The 12,221-nt window shown below is 50.5% G+C and overlaps 1 protein-coding gene across 4 annotated transcripts in view; it reads left to right on the top strand.

Moving 5' to 3' along the window:
• The first annotated feature begins 7,096 nt into the window (after nucleotides 1-7,096).
• The window catches only part of DLK2 (delta like non-canonical Notch ligand 2), a 6,615-nt gene continuing 1,490 nt past the window's right edge, over nucleotides 7,097-12,221 (top strand). Inside the window, exons 1-5 of one of the 4 annotated variants that reach the window (XM_025384307.1) lie at nucleotides 7,097-7,742; nucleotides 8,853-8,983; nucleotides 9,258-9,321; nucleotides 10,620-10,732; nucleotides 11,762-11,813. In XM_025384307.1, coding sequence (XP_025240092.1) covers nucleotides 8,908-8,983; nucleotides 9,258-9,321; nucleotides 10,620-10,732; nucleotides 11,762-11,813 — 305 coding nt within the window. In that variant the 5' untranslated portion in view covers nucleotides 7,097-7,742; nucleotides 8,853-8,907. Of the gene's footprint in view, nucleotides 7,743-8,099; nucleotides 8,330-8,852; nucleotides 8,984-9,257; nucleotides 9,322-10,619; nucleotides 10,751-11,668; nucleotides 11,814-12,221 lie in introns of those variants that run through there. The other 3 variants (XM_025384305.1, XM_025384306.1, XM_025384304.1) reach the window with 3 other exon arrangements.

The following is a 12,221-nucleotide window of genomic DNA, read 5'->3' as shown; positions in this document are numbered from 1 at the left end:
AGGCCTGATGACCGTAAGACCAGATAGGAAATGCTTGTCATGAGCCTGGCATGGTGAGGGGGTGCTGACAAGGGCTGAGGCGGTGGGACAGAATGGACACAGGGCCATGGGAGAAGGAGGACTGGACAACATTTGGTGGCCAGCTGGAAAAAAATAGAGGAGTTAGAGGAGGCTTTAAGGTTTTAAGCTCTAGTTACCCAAAGAATAGCGGGGTTTCTGCCAAAAACAAGTATTGGGTGGGGGATTGTATTAGTCCATTTTCACGCTGCTGATAAAATACCTGAGACTGGGTAATTATAAAGGAAAGAGGTTTGATGGACTCACAGTTCCACATGGCTGGGGAGGCCTCACAATCATGGTGGAAGGCAAGGAGGAGCAAGTCACATCCTACATGGCGGCAAGGAAGAGGGAGAATAAGGACCAAGGGAAAGGGGTTTCCCCTTATAAAACCATCAGACCTCATGAGACTTACTCACTACTATGAGAATGGTATGGGAGAAATCACCCCCATGATTCAATTATCTCCCACCAGGTCCCTCCCACAACTTGTGGGAATTATGGGAGCTACAAATTCAAAATGGGATTTGGGCGGGGATTCAGCCAAACCGTATCAGGGATGTTCTTGGAAATCCAAGCAGTGAGACAAGCCCTCTTTACTGGGTGATTCTTAAATGGGGAAAGGGAGGGTGCTAGAAAAATTTCACAGAGACAGAAACCTGGACTAAAGGATGCCTTTTATGTAAAGGGGCTAAATAGTGGCTGGATTCCTGAAGACACTAGGACAGAAAGAGTTGCTCAAAGGCAAGCCCCAGCACAGCCCAGCTCAGCCTCCCATCATTGTTTCTGTTGCCAACCCCCTCTCCTGCTCCAGGTAGGAAACTGACTTTATCAGGGATCCCCCAATGCCTCCACAACCACTCCCTTCAGCCCCTACTCTCTAACCTCCTGTACACATACCTGACTTTTACACACACTCTCTCATTCTACCCTCACAGGGATACTGTTAGAGAACAGGGCTGGTGCTATTCTCCCCATTTTACAAGTGGGGAAACTGAGGCCTGAGAAGTTTATGAGACTTTCTCAGGATCACACAACCAATGCCAATATCAGTGACCAGATTCCAAATTCTGTGCAGGAGAATCACTTGAACCCAGGAAGTGAAGGTTGCAGTGAGCTGAGATCGTGCCACTGCACTCCAGCCTGGACAACAGAGAGACTCGGTCTCAAACAAACAAACAAAAACACTAGAATAATAGTAATACCTGTCTGGCAGGGTTATGGTGAAAATTAAATATAGGGTGTGGCTCTTTATTAATTAAAGTAGTATAAGGGATGGTGTGTTCACTGCTATTTATGTCTTTATTTTTGACGGAGTCTTTGTCTGTTGCCCAGGCTAGAGTGCAATGGCAGCATGATCTGGGCTAACTGTAACCTCCGCCTCCCAGGTTCAAGCAATTCTCCTGCCTCAGCCTCCCGAGTAGCTGGGATTACAGGTGCGCAACACCACACCCAGCTAATTTTTTGTATTTTTAGTAGTGACGGAATTTCACCATGTTGTCCAGGCTGGTCTCGAACTCCTGACCTTAGGTAATCCACCCACCTCGGTCTCCCGAAGTGCTGGGATTACAGGCATCAGCCACTGTGCCCAGCCCACTGCTTTTTATCTAAAAAAGAAAAAATTAAAGTAGTGTAAGGGAATATCCTGGGACAGAGATGGGGATATTATTTAATATATAGGATGATCAGCGAGGGCTTCTTTACTAACATGAGATTTGAGCAGAGAGCTGAATGAACTCAGGGAGTGAGCTATGAAAATATCTGGGTTATAGCATTCCAGGCAGAGAACAGCTAGTGCAAAGATCCTGAGGCAGGGAACATGCTTACGTGTTCAAGGATCAACTCAGGGCTAGGCATGGTGGCTCATGCCTGTAATCCCAGTACTTTGGGAGGCCGAGGCAGGCGGATCACGAGGTCAGGAGATCGAGACCATCCTGGCTAACATGGTGAAACCCTGTCTCTACTAAAAATAAAAACAAAACAAAAAAATTGCTGGGTGTGGTGGCAGGAGCCTGTAGTCCCAGCTACTCCCGAGGCTGAGGCAGGAGAACGGCGTGAACCTGGGAGGCAGAGCTTGCAGTGAGCTGAGATCATGCCACTGCACTCCAGCCTGGGCAACAGAATGAGAATAAGAGTCCACCTCAAAAAAAAAAAAAAAAAAAAAAAAGAAAGGATCAACTCAGAGGCCAGGTTGGATGTGGCAGAATGAGGTGGGAGTATGCAGGGAATAAAATTAGATGGAAAAAAAAAAAGATCAGATGAGCCGCTGGAGGGTTTGGAACAAAGACATGACAAAATCTGACTTCCATTTTTTAAATAAAATTTTAAATTTTGAATAATTTTAGATGTATAGAAAAGTTCCAAAGATAGTATAGAAATTTCCCAAATATGACTCACCCAATTTCTCTTAGTTTTAGCATTATACCTTACCATGGTACATTTGTCAAAACTAAGAAGCCAACATTAGTACCCTGGTATAAGCTAAATTCTAGACTTTATTCAGACTTTGCCAGTTTTACCACTATTGATGTTTATCTGTTTCAGAATCCAGTTTGGGATAATACATCATACTTAGCTGGCTTCCATTTTCTTTCCATCAGGATCACCCTGGCTGCAGCACAATAGAAGACCAATTAAGAAGCAATTGCGGTCCAACACTTTGGGAGGCTAATGCGGGTGGATCACCTGAGGTCAGGAGTTCGAGACCACCCTAACCAACGTGGAGAAACCCTGTCTCTACTAAAAATCCAAAATTAGCCAGGCCTGGTGGCGCACGCCTATAATCCCAGCTACTCAGGAGGCTGAAGCAGGAGAATTGCTTGAACCCGGGAGGCAGAAGTTGTCACCGGTGAGACCAGATCGTGCCATTGCACTACAGCCTGGGCAACAAGAGCAAAACTCTGTCTCAACAACAACAACAACAACAACAATCACAACAACAACAACAACAAACAAAGAAGCCATTGCAGTACTCCAGGCAAAAGATAATGGAGGCTTGAACTAGGGTGTTAGAGGTCATATTGTGAAAAGTGATCAGATTCTGGATGAATTTGAAGGCAGAGGCAATGGAATTTGCAGGATGTGGATTATAGGAGAAAGAGGAGAATCAAGCATGACCCCAAGATTTGGGGCTAAACAACTAGACAGATGGACTAGCCATTGACTGGAATGGGTACAGCTGACAAAGGAAGACTATTTGGGCTGGAGATCAGGAGTTTGCAGCAGTCAGACACCCAAGTCTGGTACTACCAAATTTATTTTTAAATTAATTTATTTGTTATTTATTTTAATAAGGACAGGGTCTTGTTATGTTGCTCAGGCCTGAACAACAAAACTGAAGTCTCAAACTGCTGGGCTCAAGCAATCCTCCCACCTGAGCCTCCCAAAGTGCTGGGCTTACCAGGCATGAGCCACCATGCCCAGCCAGACACATGCATCTGGATTTCAGGCAGAAAGCTTGACTGGAAATATAAATTTGGGAGTCATTAACTTACAGCTAGCATTCCCAAAACTTAGGCTGGATGAGATCATGAAAGGAGTGAGTGAAGACAGAAAAGACAAGAGGTCTGAGGATGGAGCCCTGGGGCTGAGGAAGATGTTGAGAAGATGAGGAGGATGCAAAGGAGACCGAGAAGGGGTGGCCATTGCAGAGGTGAAGAAGCTAGTGAGTGATCCCAGAAACCCAGTAAACTGGCAAATGCAGTTAACAGAGCCAATGAGATGAGGACTGAGAATTGATCATTGGATTTGGCAGTGGTGAGGGTACTGGTGACCTTTACAAGAGTGATTCTGGAATGGTGGGGTGAGAGTGGGTTCAAGACAGAATGAGAGGAGAAGTGATGAGAGCAAGGATAGACTAATATTTTTGAAGAGTTTTCAGTAAAGAAGAGCAGACAAATGTAGGGGGTTGAGGGAGGTGATTTACTTATTTATTTAAGATCTGAGAGAGGTTGATGACAATGCTCTCATAGAGGCAGGCAAACTGATGATGCAGAAGAGATGGAGAGAATTGGAGAGCCCTGAAGTTACCCAGGTGAGAGAGGATGTGAACTAGTGCCCAGGTGAAGGAATTCACTTAGGTAAGAACACAGGCAGTTCATGTACAGTAACAAGAGGGATGTCAGAGTATATGGAGACAGATGCAGGTAGGTGGTGGGGGCATGTGGAAATTCTTTCAGATTGCTTCTATTTTCTCCTTGAAGTTGAGAGCAAGACCATCAACAGAGTGAGCAGAGAGGAGGAGGGGGTGGAGGTTGGAGGAGAGAGGATAATAAAATAGTTGTTGGGGTGAGTGGAGGAGTGTGCAGAACTAAGGACATCCGAGAGCATTGGTGATCAACACAAACAGTATTTGAGAGTCATGAATTTAAGTGAGACCAGCTAGTTTGGAGGGATGTTTCTTTAGCTGTTTGGGTGAAGGTTGAAGAAGTCACAGTGGCTGGGCGCGGTGGCTCACGCCTGTAATCCCAGCACTTTAGGAAGCCGAGGCAGGTGGATCACAAGGTCAGGAGATTGAGACCATCCTGGCCAACATGGTGAAACCCCGTCTCTACTAAAAATACAAAAAAAAAAAAAAAATTAGCCAGATGTGGTGGAATGAGGAGCCTGTAATCCCAGCTACTCGGGAGGCTGAGGCAAGAGAATTGCTTGAACCCGGGATGCGGAGGTTGTAGTGAGCCGAGATTGCACCACTGCACTCCAGCCTGGGCAACAGAGCGAGACTGCATATCAAAAAAAAAAAAAAAAAAAGAAGAAGTCACAGCAGTGGAGTTTTGCCACATGAATATGATGGACAGAGAAGGGGCCGGGGAGTTAAGTATATATGCAAGCGACTAATTATAATGATGAGGCATGGAATCAAAGCTGAGGAAGGGGAAGGGTGGATGTAATGGGGATAGGGGATGGTGAAAAGGAGATAGAATCAACAAATAAAAGACAAGGCCGGGGGCCAGGCATGGTGGCTCACGCCTGAAATCCCAGCACTTTGGGAGGCTGAAGCAGGTGGATCACCTGAGGTCAGGAGTTCGAGACCAGCCTGGCCAACATGGTGAAACTCCATCTCTACTAAAAATACAAAAAATTAGCTGGACATGGTGTCACGCGCCTATAATCCCAACTACTCAGGAGGCTGAGGCTGAGGCAGGAGAATCACTTGAACCCAGGAGATGGAGGTTGCTGTGAGCTGAGATGAAGCCATTGCACTCCAGCCTGGGCAACAGAGCCAGACCCTGTCTCTAATAATAATAATAATAATAATAATAATTAATTAAACAAGCCAGAACTTAAAAAAATTTATTGAATACCTACTACGCCAGGCATTGTTTTAGACACTGGGGATGCTGTGAAGAGCAAGAAAACATCCCAGACCTCTGGAGTCTGCTTTGTAGTGGGGAGATGGTCAATAAACAAATAAATATTTAACATAATGTCAGATAATGATATCTGACAGAGAAAAGCACTGAATGTCTCAAAAAACAAAACAAAACAAAAATTAGCTGGGTGTGGTGGTGCTGCGCCTGCAATTCCAGCTATACCAGAGGCTGAGACGAGGTTGTAGTGAGCCAAGGTTGCACCACTGCACTCCAGCCTGAGCGACAGAGTGATGCTCAATCTCAAGGAAAAACAAACAAACAAACAAAAACAAAAACAAAAAAACAAGTTATAGGTGTTCATTTTTTTTTTTTTTGAGACGGAGTCTCGCTCTGCCGCCCAGGCTGGAGTGCAGTGCCCGGATCTCAGCTCACTGCAAGCTCTGCCTCCCGGGTTCACGCCATTCTCCGGCCTCAGCCTCCCGAGTAGCTGGGACTACAGGCGCCCGCCACCTCGCCCGGCTAGTTTTTTTTTGTTTTTCTTAACAGAGACGGGGTTTCACCGTGTTAGCCAGGATGGTCTCGATCTCCTGACCTCGTGATCCGCCTGTCTCGGCCTCCCAAAGTGCTGGGATTACAGGCTTGAGCCACCGTGCCCGGCCAGGTGTTCATTGTTAAAAAAAAAAAAAAGGCCCGGCGTGGTGGCTCACACCTGTAATCCCAGCATTTTGGGAGGCCAAGGTGGGCGGATCACAAGGTCAGGAGATTGAGACCATCCTGGCTAACACAGTGAAACCCCGTCTCTACTAAAAATACAAAAAATTAGCCGGGCATGGTGGCAGGCACCTGTAGTCCCAGCTACTCTGGAGGCTGAGGCAGGAGAATGGCGTGAACCCAGGAGGCGGAGCTTGCAGTGAGCCTAGATCAGCCACTGCACTCCAGCCTGGGCGACAGAGCAAGACTCCATCTCAAAAAAAAAAAAAAGTGTTAATGCTGAAAAGTATCAATAAGAAAAAAAAAAACAAAACAAAAACCTCTACAATTCAATCATCCAGAGAAAAGCACTGCCAATGTTGAAATACATTCTTCTTTGTTTCCGGCTTTCCCCCACTCCACTTTACATATCCTTAGCTTTTTTGAACATCTTTAGACGTCAAAAAAAAAAAGTATTTTTAACAGTCACATAGTGTTGATGTGGCATAATTTATTTGCCTACAGTAATTTTTGAATTATAGGTTGTTTGCAATTTTTTACCGAAAAAAAAATGTGTTTAAACAAAATGAATGGTAGAGCCATGTCATTACTCAAATTCAGAGAGCTTTTCAGGGAAGAGGCGATCACAGTTGAGAGGAGGCCAGCTAGGGAGCTGTGTGGGTGTGAGTGTTATGTCCAATGAGACTGCAGGAAAAATGAGTCCAGGGGCTCTGTGCCTGTGGAGGTGGCTATGTGAAGGTGGGAAGCTGCTCTGCACGGACTAGGGACTGCTCCTTCCAATGTTTTGAATTTAAAGATGGTGAAATCTCAATCTGAAGGACTAGAGATGGACGCTAGCGTTCCTGACCTCTGCCCTGTTGTAATATCCACAAACTAGATATTATGTTTTGGGTCCTTGTCTTTTTGTGTGTGTGGGGGTGGGGTGGGGGTGGGGGTAGGAGTTTTGCTCTGTCCCCCAAGCTGGAATGCAGTGGCGCGATCTCGGCTAACTGCAACCTCTGCCTCCCAGGTTCTCAAGCGATTCTCCTGCCTCAGCCTTCCGAGTAGCTGGAATTACAGGCGCGTGCCACCACGCCTGGCTAATTTCTGTATTTTTAATAGAGACAGGTTTCACCATGTTGCCCAGGCTGGTCTCGAACTCCTGACCTCAGGTGATCCGTCCGCCTCAGCCTCGCAAAGTGCTGGGATTACAGGCGTGAGCCCACCGCGCTTGGCTGGGTCCTTGTCTTGAAATGTGTCTCTGAGCCATTAGCCAGGGGCGGCAAAGAGGCCTGGAGGACAGCCTTTCCCCACACCCCCTCCGTTACTCTCAATCTGAGCTCCAGGTTTGGGCAGTTGAGGATTAGCCTGAGGCCAAGGACGAACGTGATAGGGTACGGGAGAAGGAACTCGGCGGTGGAGGGGGTTTTGTGCTCACATTTACAGTCAGGTACATTCCCAGTCCAGAAAGGATTCTCGGATGCAGTCACAAAAAGGAATGCGGTGGAAGGGCTGAGACTTGAGGGAGGGAAGGGTGGTGGGGGTAGGGCCAGGGTGTGGGTGGGTGGATGGATCGGGTTATATTTATATAGGGATAGGTTGATCTTGGAAGGCTGGAGACGGCGACATGGACAGGAAGAAGCGGAGGGCGAGGAGGACCAGAGGAGCACACAGATGAAGCCGGTGATGAAGGCTTTACAAGCGGGGAGGCGTGGGCTGGTGACAGGCGGAGGGAGGGGAGCGATTGCCTGCGTGTGCATGAATCTATATGAGAAGCGTGATGAGCGGCGGACAGGCTAGGGCAGGGCTGGGGCGTGGGCCGCGGAGCGCTGGTCGGGAAAGTGGGCATGGGAGATGGGAGAATAACGGGGTCGCGCGCCTCTGGCTTAATAGTTTGCTCCAATTGAGACTCAAGATTTCCTCCTCTCGTGGAAGGAAGCTGGGTCCGGGGCGTTGGGTGGCCGCGAAGAGCCGGGGCCCCGGGGAGCGCCGGGTGCTAGGTGTGCGCCGTGCGTCGCGGGAGGGGGGGGGGCGGGGGCGGGCTCCGCCCCTGGCAGGGGGCCTAAGCGCGCGCGAGGAGCCGCCGCCGCCGCCGCTCGGGGTCGCCTGGAGCCCCAGATTCCTGAGCGCTCGGCTCGTATGGCAGCCGCTTCGGCGCCCGGCCCCGCGGCCAGCTAGGGGCGGCCCCGCACTCCCCCACGGCCCCTCGGCGGCGCCCGTCGGATCCCGCCTCGCTCTGCGCCCCGGGGCGCGGCACCTCCCCGCCGGAGGTGAGGACTGAGGGGACAGGGCGCGCGGGGCTACGGGTGCGGTGGGGATTCCAGGCCCCGCGCTGCCGCCGAGCCCAGCGCGGCGGAGATAGGAAGGGGACGTGGGAGAGAGTGGTGGGGGGGCTGTCGGAGCTGTGGGGCGGAGACTGCTCGCTGCCGGGAACCGTCCCTCCCTCCGGCCCCCGCGTTCCCTCGGTGCTCGAGGCCGCCTCTTGGCGCTGTCCCCATCCCGCAGACCCCTCTGTCCTGACTGCGATCCCAGCCCCAGCCATTCCCGCGCCTGGCCTCGCTCCACGCTGCCCATCTTTCGCCTCCTTCTTGCAGACCTGGCTCCCGGGTTCCTGTCTTCGCTCTTCTCGCGCTCCTCGCCTGCTCAACCCTTCCCTGCCCCCACCCTCCCGCTACCCCCATCCCCTTCTTCTGTCCCGGCGCTCCTCTCCTTCGGCGGCTCCTGTCACTTGGAACCCGTATCCGTGCCGCTATCTCCGCGTCTGACCGCCTCCCAACTGGTGCCGTCCCACAGGTGTTCACGCGTCCGGCCGTCCATCCGTCCGTCCCCCCTGGTGCCGGCGCTGACCATGCCCAGCGGCTGCCGCTGCCTGCATCTTGTGTGCCTGTTGTGCATTCTGGGGGCTCCCGGTCAGCCTGTCCGAGGTGAGCGCGTCCACCGGGCTCCAGTCGCGGCCCTGTACAGCCGTCCTCGCTTGCACGTTGACCTCTGCCGGCCGGAGACGGCACTGCAGTCGCTCCGACCCGCGAGGCAAGGAAGACCAGGTTGCCTCTTTGGAATGGGATGGGTTTCTGTGTTATGTCCTGCCCTAGGGCTGAGTCCACTCAGTTACCGGAACCCCAATCCTCTCCTGAGTCCCGCATCCCAGCGAGCTGTGCCCTGACTCAGACTCACCCCTCCCACATCAATCTCTTGCAGCCGATGACTGCAGCTCCCACTGTGACCTGGCCCACGGCTGCTGTGCACCTGACGGCTCTTGCAGGTACCTGTCCTGAGCACGTGCCCCCAAACCCTTTGGTACCCATTTCCAAGCCCTTCACATGCACAACAGAGTGTCTAGGGGCTTCACACTCTACTCTTCATGCCTCATCACTCCCATGGCTGACTGGCTAGCCCCCATTTCCCCTTTACCTCAGCTTTCTTGCTTCTTCCAGTTTTTATTTCCCCACTTCTTTAATCTCCCAAATCTGATCCAGGGATTGTCCGAACCATTGCTCCTCAAGATACAGGGAGAGAGACCTAAAGCTTTAGAGAGCTTGGGGATTGGGTGCCATGAGGAAATGGAAAGATAAAGGAAAGAGAGAAAGGGAAATTGTTTAGCCTGGAAAAGAAATGCTGCAGGGAGAGTTGCTGGGGAGAAACACTTACAATGAAAGAGTATCTTCCTTGATGAGTTTGAGTAGTTGACTCACTGGGGTGGAGAGTGGAGATTGGGCACATTCTGTAGCAGGAGGAAAGTGGACATAAGGAAATGAGCTGATGGGGCAGGCAGTTCAATTGGCTGGGGGTCTTTGAAACTCTTCATCCCTGGAAGGCTTTTAAAATATGGGTCAAGCGTTTGCCCTGGAATCATGGTGGGAGGATAGTCTTGATGACTTTTTTTTGTTTGTTTTGTTTTGTTTTTGAGACGGAGCCTCGCTTTGTTGCCCAGGCTGGAGTGCAGTGGTGCGATTGCAGCTCACTGCAGCCTCTGCCTCTTGTGTTCAAGTGATTCCCCTGCCTCAGCCTCCTCAATAATGGATTACAGACGCGCACCACCATGCCCGGGTAATATTTTGTATTTTTTTGTAGAGACGGGGTTTCACCCAGTTGGCCAGGCTAGTCTTGAGCTCCTGACCTCAAGTGATCCACCCGCCTCGACCTCCCAAAGTGCTGGGATTACAGGCGTGAGCCACTGCACCCAGCCCTGATGGCCTTTCAAGGTCATTCTTCTTTAAATGTTTGTGAGCACCTCAGACATGCCAGGAGGGGTACTGGAGGCATTTATAGACATCTTATTTCTTCCTCTACTCAACCCTGCAAGGTGTATACCCAATTTACAGATGAGAAGACTGAGGCTCAGGTTAAAATACAGAACCAGGGTTTGAGAGCTGGTGTCTGATGGTCTGATTCCATATATGTGTCCTATGACCTTGCACAGTCCTACACCTACCTGGGACAGGTCTGCTTTCCCTTAGGGGCTGTCATATGTCCTCTTGGTTTCTAGAAGCTCTGGTTCTGTCTCCTCCATTTCTTCATATCCACAAGCCAGAACGCTGACCCTGTGTTTCTCCCCATCAGGTGTGACCCGGGCTGGGAGGGGCTGCACTGTGAGCGCTGTGTGAGGATGCCTGGCTGCCAGCATGGTACCTGCCACCAGCCATGGCAGTGCATCTGCCACAGTGGCTGGGCAGGCAAGTTCTGTGACAAAGGTAGGGGGGAGGAAGGGTAGTTGTTGGTTGGGAACCCCAGGTTTTTAGGGGAACAGCCATCAGTATTTATTGAGTGCCTATTGTGTCCTTGTCAAATCCTCAAATACATGGTATTTTATCATTTTTTTTATCTTAGACTTTTTATGTGTTGTCTGAATTGATCCTCAACATAACCCCATGGGGTAGGAAACACAGCTGCTAAAAATTGTACTCATTTTACAGATCAGGAAACTAAGGCCCACAGCAGAGCTATAACCTGCTCAAAGTCAGGTTTGTGTTTTTGTTTGTTTTTTGATGGAGTCTCACTCTGTCACCCAGGCTAGAGTGCAGTGGTGCGATCTCAGCTCACTGTAACCTCTGCCTCCCAGGTTCAAGCAATTCTCGTGCCTTAGCCTCCCAAGTAGCTGGGATTACAGGCACCCGCCACTTTGGCAAATTTTTGTATTTTTAGTAGAGATACGGTTTCACCATGTTGGCCAGGCTGGTCTTGAACTCCTGACCTCAAGTGATCCATCTGCCTCGGCCTCCCAAAGTGCTGGAATTATAGGTGTGAGCCACTGCACCGGCCTAATGTTTGTATTTTTAGTAGAGATGGGGTTTTGCCATGTTGGCCAGGCTGGTCTTGAACTCCTGACCTCAAGCCATCTGCCTACCTTGGTCTTCCAAAGTGCTGAGATTATAGACATGAGCCACTGTACCCAGCCCAAGGTCAGTTTGAGACAGACTGAGAGCCAGGGCCAGGAGCCTCCTGACTCCAAATTCAGTGTTGTTGTCTCTCCCTAGTATACCACACCAGCCTGGGCTCGGTTTGTAGTATAGCCACACCCATAGAACCTGAGGCCTGGAAGGCGTGGACAAGTCTGGTCTGGGGACCAGATGGGAGGGGTTATCCCAGAGCCTTTCCTGTCCCTTCTCCAGATGAACATATCTGTACCACGCAGTCCCCCTGCCAGAATGGAGGCCAGTGCATGTATGACGGGGGCGGTGAGTACCATTGTGTGTGCCTACCAGGCTTCCATGGGCGTGACTGCGAGCGCAAGGCTGGACCCTGTGAACAGGCAGGGTGAGTGCTGGGCCCTCGGGGTGAGTGGAAGGTTAGACCAGAACCTGGTGATGGGATGAGAAAAGAGGCAGGACTGTTGGGAGGGTAGGGGACTGAGGGTCAGACCACACAGGGACACTCAGATAAAACCCCTGCATGCCAAAGTGTTCCTAGTTCTGGGTTTCTCCACTCTTTTCTTGTACCTTCTGAGCCATTTCTTCAACAATCTATAGGAGCTAGAGAGGTAACAAATGTGTGACTGCTCTGGTTGGGGAGGGTGGGTGTGGGGAGGTTGAGGGGCCTGGGTCTCCCCTCATCCTCTCCTGAACATTGGCCTGTACCCTTCTGCGTCACAGTAGGGATGAGGAAACAGCCTGCAGGGCTGGACTTGTCCTCATTTCCACATCAGGCCCAGAAGCCTGCAAGGAT

The sequence above is a fragment of the Theropithecus gelada genome, chromosome 4 (assembly GCF_003255815.1).
Source record: "Theropithecus gelada isolate Dixy chromosome 4, Tgel_1.0, whole genome shotgun sequence".
Lineage (NCBI taxonomy): Eukaryota > Metazoa > Chordata > Mammalia > Primates > Cercopithecidae > Theropithecus > Theropithecus gelada.
The sequence above is the reverse complement of the archived record's forward strand: the minus strand, read 5'-3'. Positions and strand labels throughout refer to the sequence as shown.